At 54.4% G+C, this 19,436-nt stretch overlaps 2 protein-coding genes across 5 annotated transcripts; both read left to right on the top strand.

Moving 5' to 3' along the window:
• The first annotated feature begins 2,014 nt into the window (after positions 1-2,014).
• On the top strand, positions 2,015-9,129 carry ZNF764 (zinc finger protein 764). 4 transcript variants are annotated; one of them, XM_036827105.1, is made up of 5 exons: positions 2,961-3,215; positions 3,790-3,881; positions 4,811-6,278; positions 6,427-6,540; positions 7,335-9,129. In XM_036827105.1, the coding sequence occupies exons 3-5, from the start codon at positions 6,083-6,085 to the stop codon at positions 8,249-8,251; spliced, it is 1,227 nt and encodes a 408-aa protein (XP_036683000.1). In that variant the 5' UTR covers positions 2,961-3,215; positions 3,790-3,881; positions 4,811-6,082; the 3' UTR covers positions 8,252-9,129. The 4 variants fall into 4 exon arrangements, with proteins under 4 accessions (XP_036683002.1, XP_036683000.1, XP_036683001.1 ...); XM_036827106.1 differs by having other exon boundaries at positions 2,961-3,881; positions 7,338-9,129; XM_036827104.1 differs by having other exon boundaries at positions 2,961-3,881.
• A 4,409-nt stretch (positions 9,130-13,538) lies between these two features.
• ZNF768 (zinc finger protein 768) lies at positions 13,539-16,745 on the top strand. The gene is made up of 2 exons (XM_036827101.1): positions 13,539-14,322; positions 14,614-16,745. Exons 1-2 carry the CDS (start codon positions 14,235-14,237, stop codon positions 16,209-16,211), a joined length of 1,686 nt encoding a protein of 561 aa, XP_036682996.1. The 5' UTR covers positions 13,539-14,234; the 3' UTR covers positions 16,212-16,745.
• The last annotated feature ends 2,691 nt before the right edge of the window (positions 16,746-19,436 follow it).

Here is a 19,436-nt window from a genome sequence, read left to right as displayed (position 1 = left end):
AACACAATCCTTTTAGTGCTTAGAGCGCATCATTTTAATTTTTTCTCTTTACATTTAATACAACAGTATGGAATTGCATAGGTGACCAGAAGCAGTTCTTCTGACTTCCTAGGTCTCTGCTTCTTGCCCTACCCCACATTACAACTGCATACCTGGCCTAAAATCCCACCTGTCTCTGGTTGCTGACATTGTGCCTTCAATAATTGGAGACATCATGGCATGGGTTCTGGAGTCAAAACCCTCACTAGTTGTGTGGCCTGGGGCAAGGTCATTCCTCTGCGCCTCAGCTTCCTGATCCAGAAGGGTACCTATCTCTGAAGTGTTGTGAGGGTTAATTGAGTTAACAGGCAAAAGCACTTGGAACAGAGTCTGGCATGCAGTAAGTGATCGATCAAGATAAGCTAACATTATTATTGTCTTAGTCACATCACAGAACCAACTGCAGCTCTTGCATAGTCGGCCACTGTTCTGCTAGGGGAGCTTGGAATTGGAAGCACATTTAGATGGAGCATGAAAGCAAACGGGTCCTGTCATCCAGTAACTCATCTAACTTTTTTCTTTTTTTTAACATTTTTTTTTTGGCCACACCCAACGGCATGTGGAACTTCCCCAACTAGGGATCGAACCTGTGCCCCCTGAATTGGAAGGTGAAGTCTTAACTACTGGACCACGAGGGAAGTCCCTAACCTTTTTTTTAAAAAATAAGTTTATTTAAAAATTTTTATTTATTTAGTTTTGGCTGCGTTGCAGCGAGCTGGGGCTACGCTTCGTTGAGGTACGTGGGCTTCTCATTGTGGTGGCTTCTCTTGCTGCAGAGCACGGGCTCCAGGCACCCGGGCTTCAGTAGTTGTGGCACGTGGGCTCAGAAGTTGTGGCTCGTGGGCTCTAGAGCGCAGGCTCAGTAGTTGTGGCGCACAGGCTTAGTTGCTCCGCGGCATGTGGTATCTTCCCGGACCAGGGCTTGAACCCGTGTCCCCTGCATTGGCAGGCGGATTCTTAACCACTGCGCCACCAGGGAAGTCCCTCGTCTAACTTTTTATACTACAATAATGACTTAATAACGAGAATCCAGTTTGTTTCACAATGTCAGCAGGGGCCAGTACATTTGAAGCGTTCATGTTACTTTTCTGGGAGCCTGGAGGAGGCAGCGCCAGGAGGCGGTGGAAAGGCTCACATTAGGAGTCTGAAAACCCCGAGTCACTAATGGGCTGCCTGACCTTGGGTCATAACTGGGTTTCAGTTCCTTTCTGTAAAATGACTGAACTCCAAGGGACTGAGAGGCATTCGGCCCAGTGTCCTCAGTAAGAGCTAGTAAATGTGTGGAAGTACTATAGACAAACTGACTATCTCTATAAGGCACAATCACTGTAGGGACATTTAAGAAACTGTTAGAGGAATGGTGGGGGGCTGGGGGAGAGGACATTCACTGAATATTCTTATGTACCTTGTAAATAAAAAAACAAAAACCAAAAACCTGAGAAATGAATTAGTTTGCCAGTAATAAAAAAAATATTTTAATGACCGGGTCACTGAGTGGGCCTTCTTGCGGGGATTGGGAAGAGGACATTTGGCCGGACAGGCCCTCACTCCTAGCCCGGCGTCCCCGTCTCCCAAACCTCTCGCCGCCGCCAGCCCTCCCTCACCCGCGCCCGCACCCGCGCCTCACCTTTCACCCACCCGACCTGAGCGCGGGCGCCGAAGCGATTGCGGCCATCTTAACTACGGGCAAGAGGCCCTTGCAAGGCCACTAGCGGAACAGCAAGAGAAGACAAGTAGAGGGGGGAGTATACCAGATCATCAACGCCAGGCCGACACTGAAGCTGTTACATGCCTTCCGCTAAAGTAGAAGGACGGGAGGGTGCCACCATCTCTTCTGAGGGCTTCTTCATTTCCCGGCCCTGGGACCAACGAGTTCGCGTAACGGGCCGTTTCCCGCCGTCCTAGAGTGGCCCCACCCAAAGCTACTTCCGGTCGTCTGGGCCCGGAGGGACCCACCCCCACCCAGCACCGCAGGCCGAATCCCCAGCGTCCCAACCCGGGGATATGGTGGTGAGCCCAAGACTCCGTCCCCGGCTCTGCTCTGGGCTCCCTGCGCAGGTGCCGGTGAAGGCCGGGCGGGAAGGACCTGGGAGAAGGCCGAGGGCCACGGGCTTCGTGAAGGTGGCCCTGTATTTCTTCCCCGAGGAGTGGGGATGTCTGCGGTGGCATACCTTAACCTGGCCGTGCTCGGTGAGATCCAGCGTCCCGGATCTCTGAAAAGGGAAGGGGGTGGGTGGGACGAACAGGGACAGGTGCCTGAATCCACTGAGCCTGACTCCAACAGAGTCAGGGTGACTCTGTTTCCTGGCATCCTCGCCAGATCAGCCTAAATTCATAAGTGACCCTCTCCGGTCAGATTTCAACACTGCAAAAACTTCTAAAACCTGTACCGGCCTTCAAGGCGCATGGCACACTAACCTCCACGGACTCAAACCAGATCTTTCCCTACAGGCAAGCCATCTCCTTGACTCCAGCTAAGTAGAATCTTTGTTCTTTGGACATGCTTCTAGCTTAATAAGCCTTTGTTCTTGCTATTCTGCTGTGTTATACACTGACCTCCAACTCTAACACCCTTCAATGCCCTTCTCAAATGCCATCTTCAAGAAATTCCTTGGGGGGGGGATAAATTGGGAAATTGAGATTGACATATATACACTACTATATATAAAATAGATAACTAATAAGGACCTAGTATATAGCACAGGGAACTCTACTCAATACTCTGTAATGGCCTATATGGGAGAAGAATCTAAAAAAGAGTGGATATATGTATATGTGTAACTGATTCACTGTACACCTGAAATTAACACAACATTGTAAATCAACTATACTCTAATAAAAATTAGAAAGAAAGAAAAGAAAGAGAGAGAGGGAGGAAGGAAGGAAGAAAGGAAGAAAGAAAGAAAGAAAGAAAGAAAAGAAATGAAATTCCTCCTGGAGCTCTTCTGCCCTGTGCTGGAAGTCTCCTCTAAACTGCAGCTCTGTGTCCATCTCTATAGCCCTGAGCACAATCTGCCCAAAGGTCTTCTCTGCACCTGTGCCAGCAAAGCTCCTACCTGGTATCTCTCTTAGAGCAGGTACTTTATCTTGGTTCACCAATGTCTCCAATACCTGGAACATCTAGAACAATGCCTGGCACACATGAGGTGCCCAATACATCTTCATTAAATGAATGCGTAAGTAGTCTTAAGAAATGTTTATTGGATGATTAGGGTTCTTCCCCAGTTTTGCCAGACCCCAAACCAGCCCTCATCAAATGGGTGGAGCAGGAGACCCAGCTGTGGGGTACAGGTGCTCAGGATCCCCTGGAGGAGGAAGCCTGAGAGAAAGCCAGAAAGATGGGAAGTGGAGGTGATGTCCCAGTGTCAGGTATAAGGGAAAACGTTTGAGCAAGAAACACCATCTATATGTTCTTTACTGCTGGTGTTACTAATTTTCGCTGACCTGAATTTATGACACCCACTGGAGATTGCAATCTTGACCTTCTCTTTCTCATTAATTGGCTTTGAGGCATCCAAGTGGTCACATGATTAGGTCACACTGTATGAATCATCCAGACCGTAGGTCAGTGGCAGTGTGTGAATTCAAGTTTAGGATGGAGGCAGTTCATCAGTCTTCCAGGTCCCTGGTTCCTATAACAGCTGCCCTTCTGGTTGAGAGTATCTCTTCTGGTTGGCCCTGGAGTGGGTGGGAATGTCCCTGACTTGGGAGCCCTCAACTGGCCAATACAGTCTAGAAGGGGGCTTCCAGGGCTGGGTACCCTTCTGAATGCTTCTGTCATTGTGAAGGTTGATTCCATCACCTGAACATAAGTAGGCCTTGGAGAGTTAACAGGAAAAAAGGTAAGTTTTGAATCTGCTATGTTTCCCAACACTCACTCAGAAAAATGATACATTTGGAAGGGGTCAGCAGAAGGAGTCCATTTGGGAGTTGTCATGAGGCTCTGCAGTCAGAGACACTGATGTGGTCTTGGAGCCTGTGGCCAAGGCTCCCTGTAGTCAGGACTTTCCCAGGCCCTCAGTCTGTGCCCAGCTTCAACACCTGGCACTCACACCACACCCTCATCCCCACCCCAAGTGCAGTCATGCTTTACCTTCAACTTGGCCCAGTGTGCTCTGTTTTGTGTTTTTTTCTTTTTTGACCACACCACGCAGCGTGCAGGATCCTAGTTCCCCAACCAGGGATCGAACCCGTACCCCCTGCAGTGGAAGCACAGAGTCCCAACCACTGGACCTCCAGGGAAGTCCCGGCCCAGTGCACTCTGGAGAGGGACCCTTTACTTGCAGCTAGTGCAGTAACTCTCATGCTACTTGCTGACTCACACAGGCAAGCAGGCCTACAACTGTCCCCACAGTGGGAGGTGCTTCAGCCAGAGGCCGCTAGTAGACCCACCAGCTTGGTACCATGGCCCTCAGGGTCTGACCCAGGGGTGCAGACTCTGCCCAAGGTTCTTCTCCAGGAGAGTCCAGACCGCCCCTGCGAGCTTTCAGCACTACTCAGGGCTCTTCCAGTGTGTGATAGGGATGGGCACTGACAGGTGACAAAAAGCCATCACTCTTAGTGGAAATTTTCTAATTTCTTTTGTGTCCTTCAGGGGGCCTGAGAGGCTAAGACAACTTGCTGGGGTTGAGCCCCTGGGCAACTCTGCACCCTTAGTCCTTACCCTCCACGGACCACCCTACAACAAGCCTCTCTCCTTGGCCAGGCTGACCCCTCCCAAGTTTATGTCTCCCCCTTCCCTCCTGCTGAGATCAACTCTTTACTTGCCCAGCTCCCCTAGGGAGAAGCAGCCACTGGATACAGGGTGTCAGGCGGGAGCCTCAGGGGGGCCTTTGGAAGGAGGCAAACAGACAAGAGCTCCAGAGTAGACCCCAGAGCTGCTGAAGATGTGAAGTGCATGTTCATGAAGTGTGTGAAATGCTGTGACTGATGTAAGTGGCCAAAGGAAAAATATCAAGGCTTCTTAGGGCAGGGTATTTATGAAGGCTTGTGGGAAGCACAGACTAGACAGTCAATAAATGCGTCCGGTGAGAGAGAGGGTTTGGAGGTAGAAATGATGGAGAGAGTTAGTGCCATTTGCTAAGACAAAGACTCCAGGAGGGGCAGGTTATGGGAAGAAAGGGATGAATTCAGTTTGAGCCACGCAGAGTCCGAGGTGCTTGTGGGCCATCCATGCCGGGGCAAGGTGGCAGGTGGCTCTGTGATCAGGAGCTCAGGAGCCAAGCTTGAGCTAGAGGTAAATAGATGTTCGGGAGACGTCCTGTAGGGCATGTCGGGGGAGCGTAAGCTTACAGAAGGAGGGTCCTTCCGACCTTTCTCAGACCTCACCCTACTCTTCCCCAGTTGCCCCCACGACCTCCTGAAACAGAAGCTCCCATAATTTCAGGCTCTATCAAGCTTCCAGTAGAGAAGGTTCTTTTACCCGCTCCATTTTTTTTACCCTTAACACTGGGGGAAGCCTGCTGTCACCCAGTGATGGGCCAGCGACGAAACTGAACGTCTGAATTAACAGCGCGGAGCGGCCTGGGGTCTGGGCTGGAGGTCGCTGTTCCAAACCTGGGCGGGGCCGCGGCTGCGCCTCCAGCGCGGCGGGCGCGGGGACCCGGCGGGGAAGCCGGGCTGCCGCGCCTCTGGGGCCGGGCTTCAAGCTCTGGGGAACGCCGCCTCCGGGATGGTGGCAGCGCCTCCTCGGGCGCCTGTAGCCGCCGCGGCCATGTTGGCTGAGGGCTCGAAGACAAAGCCACCTGGAGACACCGGGGCGGCGTCATCTGGGCACGATGGCGCGGGAGGGAAGTTCGTGGGGCCGCGTTGCCGCCATCTCTTAGGAAGGCATCTTCCAGTTCTGGTTCTCGGTGCACCTTCAGCCACCCGCTCTTAGTGTTCAGCCACCCCCGTGGGCCCTCGAGGGGCCGTTCCTGGTCTCCCGGCCTCACGACGGCGCCCCGACCCTCGGGCCCGGCCAGGGAGCGTTCTTGATCGCGGAGGCTCCGCGGACCCCGGCGGGTAGGGGTGGCGCTGGCCCGCCGCCGGGGTGGCACTTACGATGGCGCCGCTCCCGGCCCCGCTCCCCGCGCGGGAAGCTAACGGGGCCGGGCGCCAGGGGGGAAAACCCGAGCCCCTGAGCTTCGCGGACGTGGCCGTGTACTTCTCCCCGGAGGAGTGGGGGTGTCTGCGGCCCGCGCAGAGGGCCCTGTACCGGGACGTGATGCGAGAGACCTACGGCCACCTGGGCGCGCTCGGTGAGGCTCCACCTGCTCGCCTGCGCCCACAACCCCGTCCACCCCGCCCAACCTCTGGGTCCTGCACGTGGAGTGGGAGGCCCCAGAAAGTCGCGACCCTGGGCGGCGGCCTCCCCAGCAGCGTGGGCTTTGCATTCTTCTCTCCCAGGCTTCCGAGGCACCAAGCCAGCCCTCATCTCCTGGGTGGAGGAAGAGGCCGAACTGTGGGGTCCAGATGCCCGGGATCCTGAGACGGGAGAGTGTCTTAGAGAAGCAGACACAGGTGAAGTAGTGGGTACTTTGTCCCGTGGGGACTTCCTCTGGGTCCGACCCATCCTGCTACCCTCTGCCAACTCCTTACCTGCTCATCAGTTTCCTCCCTGAATTGCTTTCCCAGCTAAGGTTATTATGCCTGGTCCCTGCCTAGCTCTGGATTCAGCCTAGAAAGGGGCTGTGAGTGTGACCCAGGCATACCTGCCTCTCCACTCCACTACAGCTCCGCGGTATCTGAGCCCCTCACATCTAGTCGGTCTCTAAGCTCCTTGGAGCTCCGCATCACCCCGTCTGCTGTTTGCCTGCTCTCTAGCTCCTCTGCCACCTCCTCTGTTTTCGTTTACTTTCTTTTTGTTGTATTTTTGTAGCAGCCTCCTTTCTCTTGGCTTGCACGGTTTTCTTCCTCCACTTCGTCCTGTCCACCTGTTGCACCGTGCCCAGCCCCTCTGAACTTGTCAATGCCAGTCACCTTCATGCCTCTCTTTGTGCTGCATTCTTACCATCCACTCATCCTCCGTGATCCAGTTAAATTGTCATCCCTCTGACCCCCATTTCCCCAGCCCTGAAGTAGAATGTACTGTGCCCCTGTTCCTTCCTTCTCTGTCTCTTCAGCTTTTCTTACCATCCTGTGCAGCTGAGGAAAAGGTGTCACTCCTAGCTTCCCTGCCTGTACCAAGCTGAGTCCCAGAGGCAGCTGTGGGTCCAGAAGGTGCCTGTATCTAAGAGGCTTCTCTGTCCCCATATGGGCTGTGGGAATCAAGGACCAGGATAAGCCAGGGTCTGAGCTCTCCCTTTATCTCCCAGCAGGTTCCAGAGACAAGGAAGAGAAAGGACAAAGAGAAGGGACCGAGGCACTGGGGAAGATCCTTTCTGTGGACGCTCAGCCTCCCGGGCTGATGGCTCTCAAACCCTTTTCTGCTGGGTTTTCTTATGGTTGGGAGCAGCCGTCGAAGGTGCCTCGCCGGGGTCGCCCACCACTCTGTGCCCATCCCCCGGTCCCCAGGGCAGACCAGAGGCACGGTTGCTACATGTGCGGGAAGAGTTTCGCTTGGCGCTCCACCCTGGTGGAGCATCTGTACACCCACACGGGCGAGAAGCCCTTCAGTTGCCCTGACTGTGGCAAGGGCTTCAGCCAGGCCTCCTCTCTGAGCAAGCACCGGGCCATCCACCGAGGGGAGCGGCCCCACCGCTGCCCGGACTGTGGCCGGGCCTTCACCCAGCGTTCCGCCCTCACCACCCACCTCCGGGTCCACACGGGCGAGAAGCCCTACAGCTGTGCTGACTGCGGCCGCTGCTTCAGCCAGAGCTCCGCCCTCTACCAGCACCAGCGGGTCCACAGCGGCGAGACCCCCTTCCCGTGCCCAGACTGTGGCCGCGCCTTCGCCCACGCCTCAGACCTCCGGCGCCACGTGCGCACCCACACGGGCGAGAAGCCCTATCCGTGCCCAGATTGCGGGCGCTGCTTCCGGCAGAGCTCCGAGATGGCGGCCCACCGACGCACCCACAGCGGCGAGCGCCCTTACGCCTGTCCGCAATGCGGCAGGTGCTTTGGCCAGAAGTCAGCCATGGCCAAGCACCAGTGGGTCCATCGGCCCGGGGCGGGGCGGCGCAGGGGCCGGGGTGCCAGTGGGTTGCCTGTGACCCTGGCCTCTGGCCGAGGGGACCTGGACCCACCCGTGGGCTTCCAGCACTACCCAGAGATATTCCAGGAGTGTGGGTGATGGCCTCAACGGTGACAAGGCAAAGGGTGAAGATCTAGACATTGTCTGAGGCCCAGGGTGGCCTCAGGGGCCTGAAACTCCGGCAGCTCCGGGGAGGCCACAGAAGTCCCAGCCAGAGCTGGACCTGGGGGAGGAGGACTGTTTCATCTTAGGCCCTCACGAGCTTCATCTGCTGATACCTTGTTCCCTACTGTCCCAGACTCTAGAAGCCCCCTTTGCTGAGTTAGGGCTGAGGTTAGAACCCCCACTAGACTTCCACTGTGGGGAAGAAAAGGCTGTTTCTAAGAGGATTGAGGTGGAGAACTTTGTTTTACCCAGTGACTTTACTGCAAAAGTTAAAAACTGATGGCCGGGGACTGAATGTGGTCACATTCAGGACTGAATGTGGTCTGTAGCAGCCTTTTAAAATATATATAGTTTTTAGCCCAGCCAGCATTTTTAAATGTTATGAATTATTGGTTAAGATTTAAAAACGAGGATATTTCACACAAAAAACCAGGTTTCTGGCCTCTCTTGAAAAATCCGAAGATTTGGCAACTCCACCTGAGCTCCCACAAAACCACAATTGGTGGGAGCTGAGGGGCAGTTGCCCCTTTGGATGGAGACCAGGCTCTCCAGTTCAGCATGCCTGCCACTCCTTATCACCTCCTTACCAGTGTTAGCTGGCACTCATCATGGCTCGCCAACATCTCCGGCAAAGCAGGCCCTCTCCATCTGGCATTTTTCTACTCATTTACATGACCTGTTGGGGTTCCTGTAGTCATTTGAGTTTGCAAACTGTAGTCTACAGCATTCAATTGTTCTTGAATCAGGGATTCAGGTAGAGAGCATATTTGTGAAAGGGTGGCAGGAGAGAAGTAAAAGGAGGCTTTATGTTAGATCTTGGCTCATACTGCATTTTATGGTTTACAAAGTACTGTCTTGTCCATCAACTCATTTCACCCTCATAATTGCCTATGGAAGGAAGCATCTTGCTTGGAGAGGACAGCCCATCAGGAAGAGGCAGTCAGGACTGAATTTTTTGCCCCAAATGGAGTGGTGTCTCCACCTCAGCACCACTCAGCTGACCTGCACTTCCTGTTTTTGAAGGGGAGGGGCCTGAGAGACCCCTCTAGTACTCCTTGGGCCTCCCTGGGAGAGCCCTATGGCTCAGGCTTTGCTATTCTAGGCCCAGCCAGGAGGGCCTCATCACATTTCTGAACTGGAAGAGATCTTAGCTTTTCCATCCTTTTGCATTTGGGGACACTGAGACTGGGGAAAGCTGAGCAACCTGTCCAAGGTCACACACGGAGTGAGATGCTAGGATTCTTTGTTTCCTGCTGTCTTTACCATACCACTCTTGAGTTCCTTGCCAGTGTCTCAGCCAGGGTTCTGGAAGCATCTTCCCACTCCCTGAGATGACACCCAGCACTGACCTAGACTAGGGACAGAGCAGCACAGTGTTAGTGAAGCCCAGGTACAAGATGAGTGACAAAACAGCCACATAGCCAACAGGGCAAGGGAGAAACCAGCCTTAGATGAGAGTTCCAGGGCCAACAAAATCAAAGCTTGCATCTTCATTCTCTTTAGGACTTCCATCACCAACAAAGGGCGACAAGGCCAGGAACATTTGGGGTTAGTAGCCAGAGGGAACTGTACTATTCTGTATTCCCAAGCTCTGCAGAGAATCCCTCCCCCATCACCCTGTGACTCCATCATCCATCTACCACTCATTCCTTTGGTCAGAGTCCAGCCTTGTCCAGGTGATGGAAGCAGCCAGCCATGTGTAGACCCTTTCTTGCCTCTGGTCAGGATGACCCTTCCCCTCAAGTAGGAGTAGCAAGGACTTATGTCCTCGGTGGCCTGTGTGCACTTCCCTTCTGAGAACTCAGCCCTGTGTCTGGCCTTAGGAAGAAACCAGATTTGTCAACCTAAAGAAACTTCTAAAGGAAGAGGTACAAAACTTGGGGAAAAGACACTGTTCAGGTAAAGTGATGAACTGACTTGATTCCAACCTAATCTTCCAATCTGACCCCACCAAGATCTCTCTTAGACTAAACTTCACCAGGAGGATTGGCTCATATGCCACCTGTCACAGGGGGAATGTGGGAGTAAGGAGAGGCACCTTGGGAGTGAGGAGAGGCACCTTGGCAGTAGTAGCTACCTTTGTACCAGCTTTTATTCCCCTAGAGAAGCCAGTGTCCAACCCATCCTTCCCCCTGCCCCTCAGCACTGCCTGGGGAAAGCGCAGCCTGCAATACCACTTCTCAGGTCAGCCTCAAAGCCAGATCTGGACCCTGTCTGAGCTTGCCAATTAAAGGTATAATTACTACTTTCTCTGAGTGCTCTGAAGTTTTCAAGACTTGCTTAGGGCCCCCAAACCAGAACCAACTCCTCTGCTTCCTGCCCTCGTGACCCAATTTTCCCCCCACTTAATATTTGAGTATCATGGAACGCTTAAGCCTCAGCCTCACCCCCTTCTTAGCTCCTCACTCCTTGGCACGGATACTTGCCCTAAAGGTAAGGCTCCCTTTTCTCTCCGCTACCACAGGTTTTTGAGGCTCAGCCCCTGAAGCAATTTAAGCCAGGAAGAGGGTTTTCCTAGGGCTTCATTGGTGCATCAGGAGAAATGCTTGTCTGCACCAGTGAAAACATGAGCCCCATCCACATGGCCAGAGTGAGAGGTCAAGGCCATGACCACATGGCCCCTTCCTAGTTTGTCCAAGCCATGTAAAGGATAAGTATTGATATGAGCTCCAAAGACCCCTAAATTTGGGGGGAATATTTGTTTATGTGTATCTTTCTAGGAACAGTACGTGCAAAGACATTTATGACTCAGAAGCTAAAACCTGCTCTAGGCCAATATTTTTCAAAGTAAGGCCTTTCTGCCACAGAATCACATGCAGTTATCTCTTCAAAATGCAGCTAGCTCCCTGGGCCCTGTCCCTAGTCTATTGTATCTCCAGGGGTGGAATCTTATGGCTGCTAAAGTTTGAGAGAACCACTGCTCTGAACATAAAAATGTTATTTTCTAGCTGCTCTTAGCGTTGCAAGAGTAGGGGTTGGTGTCAGGGCCCATTCTAAATGTGTCAGGCCAGCTGATGACTTCGCCATACACAAAGACTCCCATTTCCTTTGTTCCTCCCAAAGGGGCCTGTGTCATGATTGGTCTCTTTCTGGGTACCTCAAAGCTTCTTGAATATACCTGGGCATCTCTTGTAGCGTCTGACAGAAGGCCTCTTAGAGGGCTTGTCCTTTGCATGCAGGGAGGAAGCGGGTCACACAGAAGCCCCTCTCACACAGAACCTTTGTCAGGACTCTCTTGGGTGTGGGCCAAGTTGGTTGGACCATGAACTGTGGCAGCACACTGAACAGCTCTGCCCCAGTGCTGCTGCACGCCGAGGGATGATGCTGTGGACGAAGTGGCTGCCCAACTCAGGACATGCACTTGGTCAAGTTGGAACCCTCATCAGAGTCTTCCCTGCGCTTAGAGCCTATCCCTGCTATGGGCATGTGGCCGGCAGAGGCTGGCTGCCTCTCGAAGGTCCATTGCATGGAGAGGACAGGTGCTGGAGGAGGCTGCCTGGAAGTCGGCCAGGTACTAGTGAGACTGAATTTCCACATGGAAATACTGGTGCCAGAGCAGACTGAAGCCCTGGTCCAACTTCTGCTATTCGTGGGGCTTGTGGCCCACGCTATGAAGAGTGCAGGCAGGGACCATGTCAGAGCTGGGGCTGGAGGACTCACCACATACTTTGCAGGGGACGGCTGCTCTCCTGTGGGAATTTTCTGGTGGGTAAGCAGGTTGGACGTCAGAGGAAAGTGTCTCATGAAGGAGACTTTTGTCTCTCATTTGTGTGCTTTGGGGATGACCAGGAGGTGGCCCAGGTCCAGATCTTCCCATAATCACTGCACTTGTAGGCCTGTGTGGGCCCTCTAGTGCTGGACCCTGTGAGCCATTCTTCATGAAGGTTTTAGGACAGACAGTGGGATGGGAGAGAGGCATGGAGCTGGAAGCTGATCCTCTGGAGGGCAGAAAAGGACTCCTGCTTTATTTGTAGGAAGGTCTCTATCTGTGATTCTGTCTGTAAGCCTCTACTGAGAACTGAGATCACATCTCTCCAGCCTTTTCCCATTTGGAATTCTCCAAATTCTTGTTCTCATCTCCTTTCAGGAAAATGGAAGATGCCATCTTTCCTCCTCAGCAGTTTCCTTCTTTCCTTTGTCTGGTAAGGCAATAAGAAAACACAATCTATGGCTCCTGCATCACTCCCACAGAGAGAATTTGGTTCATTAATTGTCAAGAACACTACCAACTAGTTTTAGCAGCAAGGGTAGAAGAAGGACAAGAACTGGATCCTATTAAATTGTCTTTCCAGGGTCACTTTTCCTTTGATTCAAAGCTGCACCTAGGGCAGTGTTTCTCAGGTTCCCTTCCTCTACAAGCCTCTATCCAAGTCAGACAGGACTGGAGAGTGGTTCTCTCCTAGCCACTTCCACTCCTGAGAAAATCCAGGAACCAGGGACAAAGGCTCCAAGGGACTGAGTTAAACTCAGTCTTTGGGGAAGGTGAAGGGGAGAGTCAGGGTAACAGAAAAGGAAACAACCTTCTTTCTGCGGCAGGATCCCCCCCACTGGCCCCTTCGGCACCTGGAACCTGTGGGAAGAAGGAAAGTGCTGGGAAAGAGAGTGTGAGAAGAGACCGGGGAGTCAAGGGTGTCTGTCCTCAGATGCCTTGTCTTTCATTCTTCAGTAAAATAAAACCTAATGAAGGGTAAATGGGGGCGGGAAAATGTCTGAAAGCACAGGCTCAACAAGAAGGGAGACGCCAGGGACCTCCCTCCCACTCCTCCCGCTAGCACTTCTGAAGCACAGAAAAGGTGGAACCGGCCTGCGCACCATGCAACCAATCAGAAAGGTGCCTCGCGTTCCCTGGCGACCATTAACGCCTAGCAGTTGGTGTAGTGGGAGGAGGCGGGACGGTGAAAGCACGCGCTGCACCGACCAATCGGTGAACTCCCTGGGAGGGAGGGGCGGTGCCTCCGGAAACTGGAGGCAGGCCTGTTTCCTTGGCAACGATCCTAGCCCTCCCTGAAGGGGGAAGGGTGGAGATTAGGAGAAGCCGCGAGCGGAGGGGGCCAGGAGGAGTGCGGGTGGGCACGCCGGTGTGGGGGAGTGGAGTTCGAGGAGGGGGGTTCCAGACTCAGGAGCCTCGATGAGCCTAAGTGGCGGGGTGGGGTCCCGAGGCGCGGCCAGAGCTGACCCCAAGGCCCGGGAGGGGAGGGGAGGTAGACACCGCCCCCGCTGGCACCGGGAAGCGTCGCTCCTTCTCGCTGACCTTGGTCTCGCTTGTTGCCTCGCCCTTGGCCACAGGCACTGACGGACGCAGGGCCGGGAGAAGGACATATAGGCCCCCGGGCGGACAGGACCTAGGACATAGGCACACAAACTGCCCCAGCTTCTCCCGCCGGCTCCAGGGCGCCCCGTCCTCGCCTACCTCGACGCCGGGGCCATCCAGCCCAGGGTTAATGCCAACGAGTTTCCACCTCCAGCCGCTCCTAGAGAGGCCGCGGCGCTAGCCAGCGGGGGAAACTGGCCGCGGACGGACACTTCCTGTGCAGAGGGGAGGGGGACGGCCAGCCGCAGCCCACCCCGGGGCTGGGAGGCCAGACGTCGGGGTCTCGGGCGGGGAGCGGTATCCGGGGGCGGCAAGGCGAGTCGTGAAGCCCCTCATTTCCGAGGCCACGACGTGTGGGGGCCTGCGAGGACCCCAGGGCAAGCCGAGACCTTGTGGGTGGGGGCGGGGCCGCGGGTAGGGGAGGGGCCCGGCGGGCCGGAGAGGCCCAGGGTCAAGACGTCCGGCCTCAGGGGCCGGGGCTGGACAGCCGGGTCCCCTGGGTGGCGCTGAGCGGGCGGGCGGCGAGGGCCCGGGTCTCGGGGCACTCAGACCGGGTCGCAGGATCGTCCGCCATCGCCGCTGCCGCCGCACTGGGAGCCGGCGGGGATGGAACGGGAGGCGTCGCCGTGGGGCCTCGAGCCCCGGGATGTGCAAAGTCCTGACGAAATGGGGAGCCCCGAAGGGTCCCTCAAAGGTGAGGGAGGGAGCGCCCCTCCGAGGGGCGTGACTGGGAGCGGGAGAGGGGGCTGTAGTGGGTGGGAGGGGAAGAGAGCCGGGGGCTTGGACACCTGGGACTTGGAGGAGGCAGGGGCGGGGACCGGGTGTCCTGGGTTTGCTGAGGGGGAGGTGGGAATTTCAGCACTTGCCCGAGGGCCAGCGACCCTGCTTGAGGAGGAGGGAAAGGTTTGTGGCAACTAATGGTGGGACCCAGTGACCTTCCAGGCCCCACACAATCTGGGTTTTCTGTAATTCTCTGATCCTGCAGGCAACATGAGTGAGAATGAGGAAGAGGAAATTTCTCAGCAAGAAGGCACTGGGGACTATGAGGTGGAAGAGATACCTTTTGGGCTTGAACCCCAGAGCCCTGGGTTTGGGCCACAAAGCCCAGAGTTTGAACCCCAAAGCCCCAGGTTTGAGCCTGAGAGTCCAGGTTTTGAGTCCCGAAGCCCTGGTTTTGTGCCCCCAAGCCCTGAGTTTGCACCCAGAAGCCCTGAATCAGATTCTCAGAGCCCTGAGTTTGAACCCCAAAGCCCTAGGTATGAGCCCCAAAGCCCTGGGTATGAACCCAAGAGCCCTGGATATGAACCCCGGAGCCCTGGGTATGAACCCCGGAGCCCTGGATATGAATCTCAGAGCTCCAGGTATGAATCCCAGAGCCCGGGGTATGAACCGCAGAACCCTGGATTTGAACCCCAGAATCCTGAGTTCAAAACCCAGAGCCCTGAATTTGAAGCTCAAAGTTCCAAATTCCAGGAAGGTGCAGAGATTCTTCTGAATCCTGAGGAAAAGAATCCCTTGAGCATCCCCTTGGGAGTCCACCCCTTGGACTCTTTCACCCAGGGGTTTGGGGAGCAGCCCACTGGGGGCCTGCCCCTAGGGCCCCCTTTTGAGATGCCCACAGGGGCCCTGCTGGCTACACCCCAGTTTGAGATGCTCCAGAATCCCCTGGGCCTGACGGGGACCCTTCGTGGTCCAGGCCGACGGGGTGGCCGGGCCAGGGGTGGGCAGGGCCCGAGGCCTAACATCTGCGGCATCTGTGGGAAGAGTTTTGGGCGGGGCTCCACCCTGATCCAGCACCAGCGCATCCACACAGGTGAAAAACCCTATAAATGTGAGGTCTGTAGCAAGGCCTTCTCCCAGAGCTCTGACCTCATCAAACACCAGCGCACGCACACGGGCGAGCGGCCCTACAAGTGTCCCCGTTGCGGCAAGGCCTTCGCTGACAGCTCTTACCTGCTTCGCCACCAGCGCACGCACTCTGGTCAGAAGCCCTACAAGTGCCCGCACTGCGGCAAGGCCTTCGGCGACAGCTCCTACCTCCTGCGGCACCAGCGCACCCACAGCCATGAGCGGCCCTACAGCTGCCCCGAGTGTGGCAAGTGCTACAGCCAGAACTCATCCCTGCGTAGTCACCAGAGGGTGCACACCGGGCAGAGGCCCTTCAGCTGTGGCATCTGTGGCAAGAGCTTCTCCCAGCGCTCGGCACTTATCCCCCACGCCCGCAGCCATGCCCGCGAGAAGCCCTTCAAGTGCCCTGAGTGCGGCAAGCGCTTCGGCCAGAGCTCGGTGCTGGCCATCCACGCCCGTACCCACCTGCCGGGTCGCACCTACAGCTGCCCCGACTGCGGCAAGACCTTCAATCGCTCCTCCACGCTGATTCAGCACCAGCGCTCCCACACGGGCGAGCGGCCCTACAGGTGTGCCGTGTGTGGCAAGGGCTTCTGCCGCTCCTCCACGCTGCTGCAGCATCACCGGGTCCACAGCGGGGAGCGGCCCTACAAGTGCGATGACTGTGGAAAGGCCTTCTCTCAGAGCTCCGACCTCATCCGCCACCAGCGGACCCATGCAGCCGGCCGGCGCTGACCTGGGACCCCGTCGGGGTGGGGAGGTGGTGGGCAGAAGAGAAGGGGACTGGGAGCTAGAGCAACCATGAGAGAGAATAGGGGAAACGCTGGAGGAGGGAGGAGTCGAGGGTTCTAGGAGGAGAGGGGGCCTGGATGGAGGAAGCGACATGACACGGAGACTTATGGGAAATGGGCTATGAAGAGGGGTTGGAGGGAGGCCAAGCTGGCAGCCGGAGGCTCTGGGAGAGATCCAGAAAGAGGTCAGCAGAGAGCTGGCCTCAGCAGCAGCATGCCCCTTGGTGGAAGCCTGGCTTGGCAAAGTGCTAGGTGGGGGTGGGGGGAGGGGGGGTTGGGTTACTTAATTAGAGTGGGTAGCTTAGATTGGTAGCTACTGAGACCCTCGTTGAGTCAGGAAGGGGTAAGGGTAGGCGGGGCGGGGAGTGGGGCCCCGAAGCTTGGCCTGGCTTCTGAGTGCAAACCCCAGCCTCCCTTGTCTTCCTCAGGCTTTGGAGCCCCCGAATTTGAGTTCAATAAAAACCTTTATGTGGTAAAAGAGACTTGTCCTTAAAATGTGTGCATGGATAGTGCCCTGGGCAGTGGGAGATACTAGGTCATAACTACAGCCAGTGAAGCTGTAAGCCCTTGTCTGGGAAGTGCTTTTATATTCAGTGTTTCACTGGAATCTTATAAACTGAGGCTCAGGAGACATGACTTGCCCATATCTGTGCAAGTTCACGTCCTGTGCTTTGAATGCTGCACAAACACAAAGGGGGTCCAGTGCAGGTGTGAGAAAACCCTCAACCTTGTGGAGGTCCCTATTCCCAAACACGGAGGGTCTGTCCTTGGGCCAGAAAACAGACCCTGATTCTCATATCCAGGCCTAGTGCCTGCGTTCCAGCTCTCCCAGGCTCCCAGCAGCCAGCTGGGCTGTCCCCTCCCCGCTCCCAGCTGGAACCTCTAGCCACCCCTCTGTGCACACTCTGACGGACCGGAATTACAGGGATTGTCTGCAGTTCCAACCCCACCCATAGGGGGAGCTTACTGGACCCAGTATGAAGGTTGGACAACTTCAGCCTTTAAGACCCACTAGGCTGGTCCTTTTTAGGACCGTGTTGTTACCACCCCATCTTTATCCTACTTTCCTTTCACATCTGAGCCTCAGCCTCCTAACACTTGGCTCCTCAGGAAATGATGGGGAGTTGGTGCCATCAGTGAGTCTGCGGGAATTCTGGAGTATGGCCTGTCGTGAGCTTAGCTAAGGAGGACAGGCCACACCTCAGGGAACTACTCAGCTGCAGGGCACATCTTGAGAGGAACACCTGCTAAGTTCCCTGTGAGGGAGACGTTCAGACCATGTCTGCCCGGCTCCACCTGCCCCCAGCAGCTCAGCCTCACAGGCGGGTGGGGAGTCATCGCTCCATACGGCCTCCTGGGCCTCAGGATCCTGACATCACCCTCGGCCCCGCGCCCATCCTCAGGCCTTATAACTTGTCAAGGGCAAATGACCTCTCTAAGCACATTTCAATCCAGCCTCTCATGATCTACCAACTCAGGAAAGGGGCCCTAGAGATCATGTAGTTCAGTACGGTTTGGTGTGTTTAGTGGTTTTCAAAGATTAAATTATTTTGGATGTAGAACACTACTTTTCAAGGGAAATCTCACAGTCTTTTAAAGACCTTTGTAAACTTTATGCACATTTTTGTACAGCCACCCTACCACACATAATTTCAAATATTAAAATACTCCAACTCCCACATTTAATATAGTTCATATATGTAACTATATATGTCAAACAGAACTGCATTTGACTACCTGACATATTCCATTTGTAGACATTTACTACAACATTTATTTCAATTATACAATTTAATCTCCTTATTTTGTTTTTTTGTTTTTTAAAATTTATTTATTTATTTTTGGCTGCGTTTGGTCTTCACTGCTGTGTGTGGGCTTTTTTAGTTGCAGCGAGCAGGGGCTAGTCTTCCTTGCAGTGCGTGGGCTTCTCATTGCGGTGGCTTCTCTTGTTGCGGAGCACAGGCTCTAGGCACGTGGGCTTCAGGAGTTGCAGCATGCAGGCTCAGTAGTTGTGGCTCTTGGGCTCTAGATCACAGACTTGGTAGTTGTGGTGCATGGGCTTAGTTGCTCCGAGGCATGTGGGATCTTCCCAGACCAGGGCTCGAACCCGTGTCCCCTGCATTAGCAGGCGGATTCTTAACCACTGGGCCACCAGGGAAGCCCTAATCTCCTTATTTTGGAGTTGAAGTTTTCTTTGGCTCCCAACTGTAGGCACTTGAAAGCTAGAAGGACCTGGGTACAGTGCCTCTGGTGCTTAACTGATAAAGTAGCTTTGGTATTTGGGTTTTTTTTTGGCCACACCATGTGGCTTACAGGATCTTATTTCCCTGACCAGGGATTGAACCCACGTTCTCAGCAGCGAAAGCACAGAGTCCTAACCACTGGACTGCCAGGGAATTCCCAGTAGCCTTGGTATTTAATATCGGTTCAAATGAGGGTGGGACTCAGCTGCTCAGCCTCTACCCCTCTCTTCATGATAGCTCCTGAGGTACCTTCAGATGCCAGGTGGAGCAGACCAAACCCAGAAAGGACATGTGTGTTCCCCAAGGTCAAGGTGGAAGGGCTAATGGAAGAGCTCCAGCACCAAGTCTCTTGACTTGTGGTCAGCCTGCTGCTTTTACTACACCCTCCTCCTGCACAATAGACCAACCATTTCTGTCCACCACCATTAGCGCTTAAACGCTAGGAACAATGCTAAGCAGTTTACACGTGTTATTTAATGCTCAGAGCGGCTCTGAGGTACAGACTACTATTATTCCTGTTTAACAGATGAAGAAATGAATCCCAGAGAGGATAAGGAAATTGCCCCACATGACACAGCTAGGAAGCAGCAGAGCCTGGATTCCATCCTAGGGCTGACTGGGTTTTGACCATTTTCCTAACGATACTAAAGATGTTATTTACTTTTTTTCACTCTGTTTCTCCCATAAAGAACTGTTTTCTAGAAGCTGCATGACACGTGATGACGTATGTCATCACTCTGATGGCTTGTGTGGAATGTAGGCATGGATGTTCTTATGTTTTGAGATTTTCTCCGGTTTAATTTCTAATTGGATAAAACCAATAGATTTAACCCATATACATTTAGGGCCACTGAATCAAACATTTATTGAACAATACCTTTGTGCCAGCCCTGGTGAGGGGTCGGTGTTGGTAATGCACGTGAGGG

This window comes from Balaenoptera musculus, chromosome 15 (assembly GCF_009873245.2).
Source record: "Balaenoptera musculus isolate JJ_BM4_2016_0621 chromosome 15, mBalMus1.pri.v3, whole genome shotgun sequence".
Taxonomy (NCBI): domain Eukaryota; kingdom Metazoa; phylum Chordata; class Mammalia; order Artiodactyla; family Balaenopteridae; genus Balaenoptera; species Balaenoptera musculus.
This window is presented reverse-complemented; position numbering and strand designations above follow the sequence as displayed.

What these genes read in the sequence shown, in the direction of transcription:
- ZNF764 (XM_036827105.1), top strand. Translation starts at nt 6,083, where the DNA reads ATGGCGCCGCTCCCGGCCCCGCTCCCCGCGCGGGAAGCTAACGGGGCC. An exon ending in CGGCCACCTGGGCGCGCTCG is followed by an intron (nt 6,279 to 6,426) that starts GTGAGGCTCCAC and finishes CTTCTCTCCCAG; the next exon opens with GCTTCCGAGGCACCAAGCCA. An exon ending in TCTTAGAGAAGCAGACACAG is followed by an intron (nt 6,541 to 7,334) that starts GTGAAGTAGTGG and finishes TTTATCTCCCAG; the next exon opens with CAGGTTCCAGAGACAAGGAA.
- ZNF768 (XM_036827101.1), top strand. Translation starts at nt 14,235, where the DNA reads ATGGAACGGGAGGCGTCGCCGTGGGGCCTCGAGCCCCGGGATGTGCAA. An exon ending in CCCCGAAGGGTCCCTCAAAG is followed by an intron (nt 14,323 to 14,613) that starts GTGAGGGAGGGA and finishes CTGATCCTGCAG; the next exon opens with GCAACATGAGTGAGAATGAG.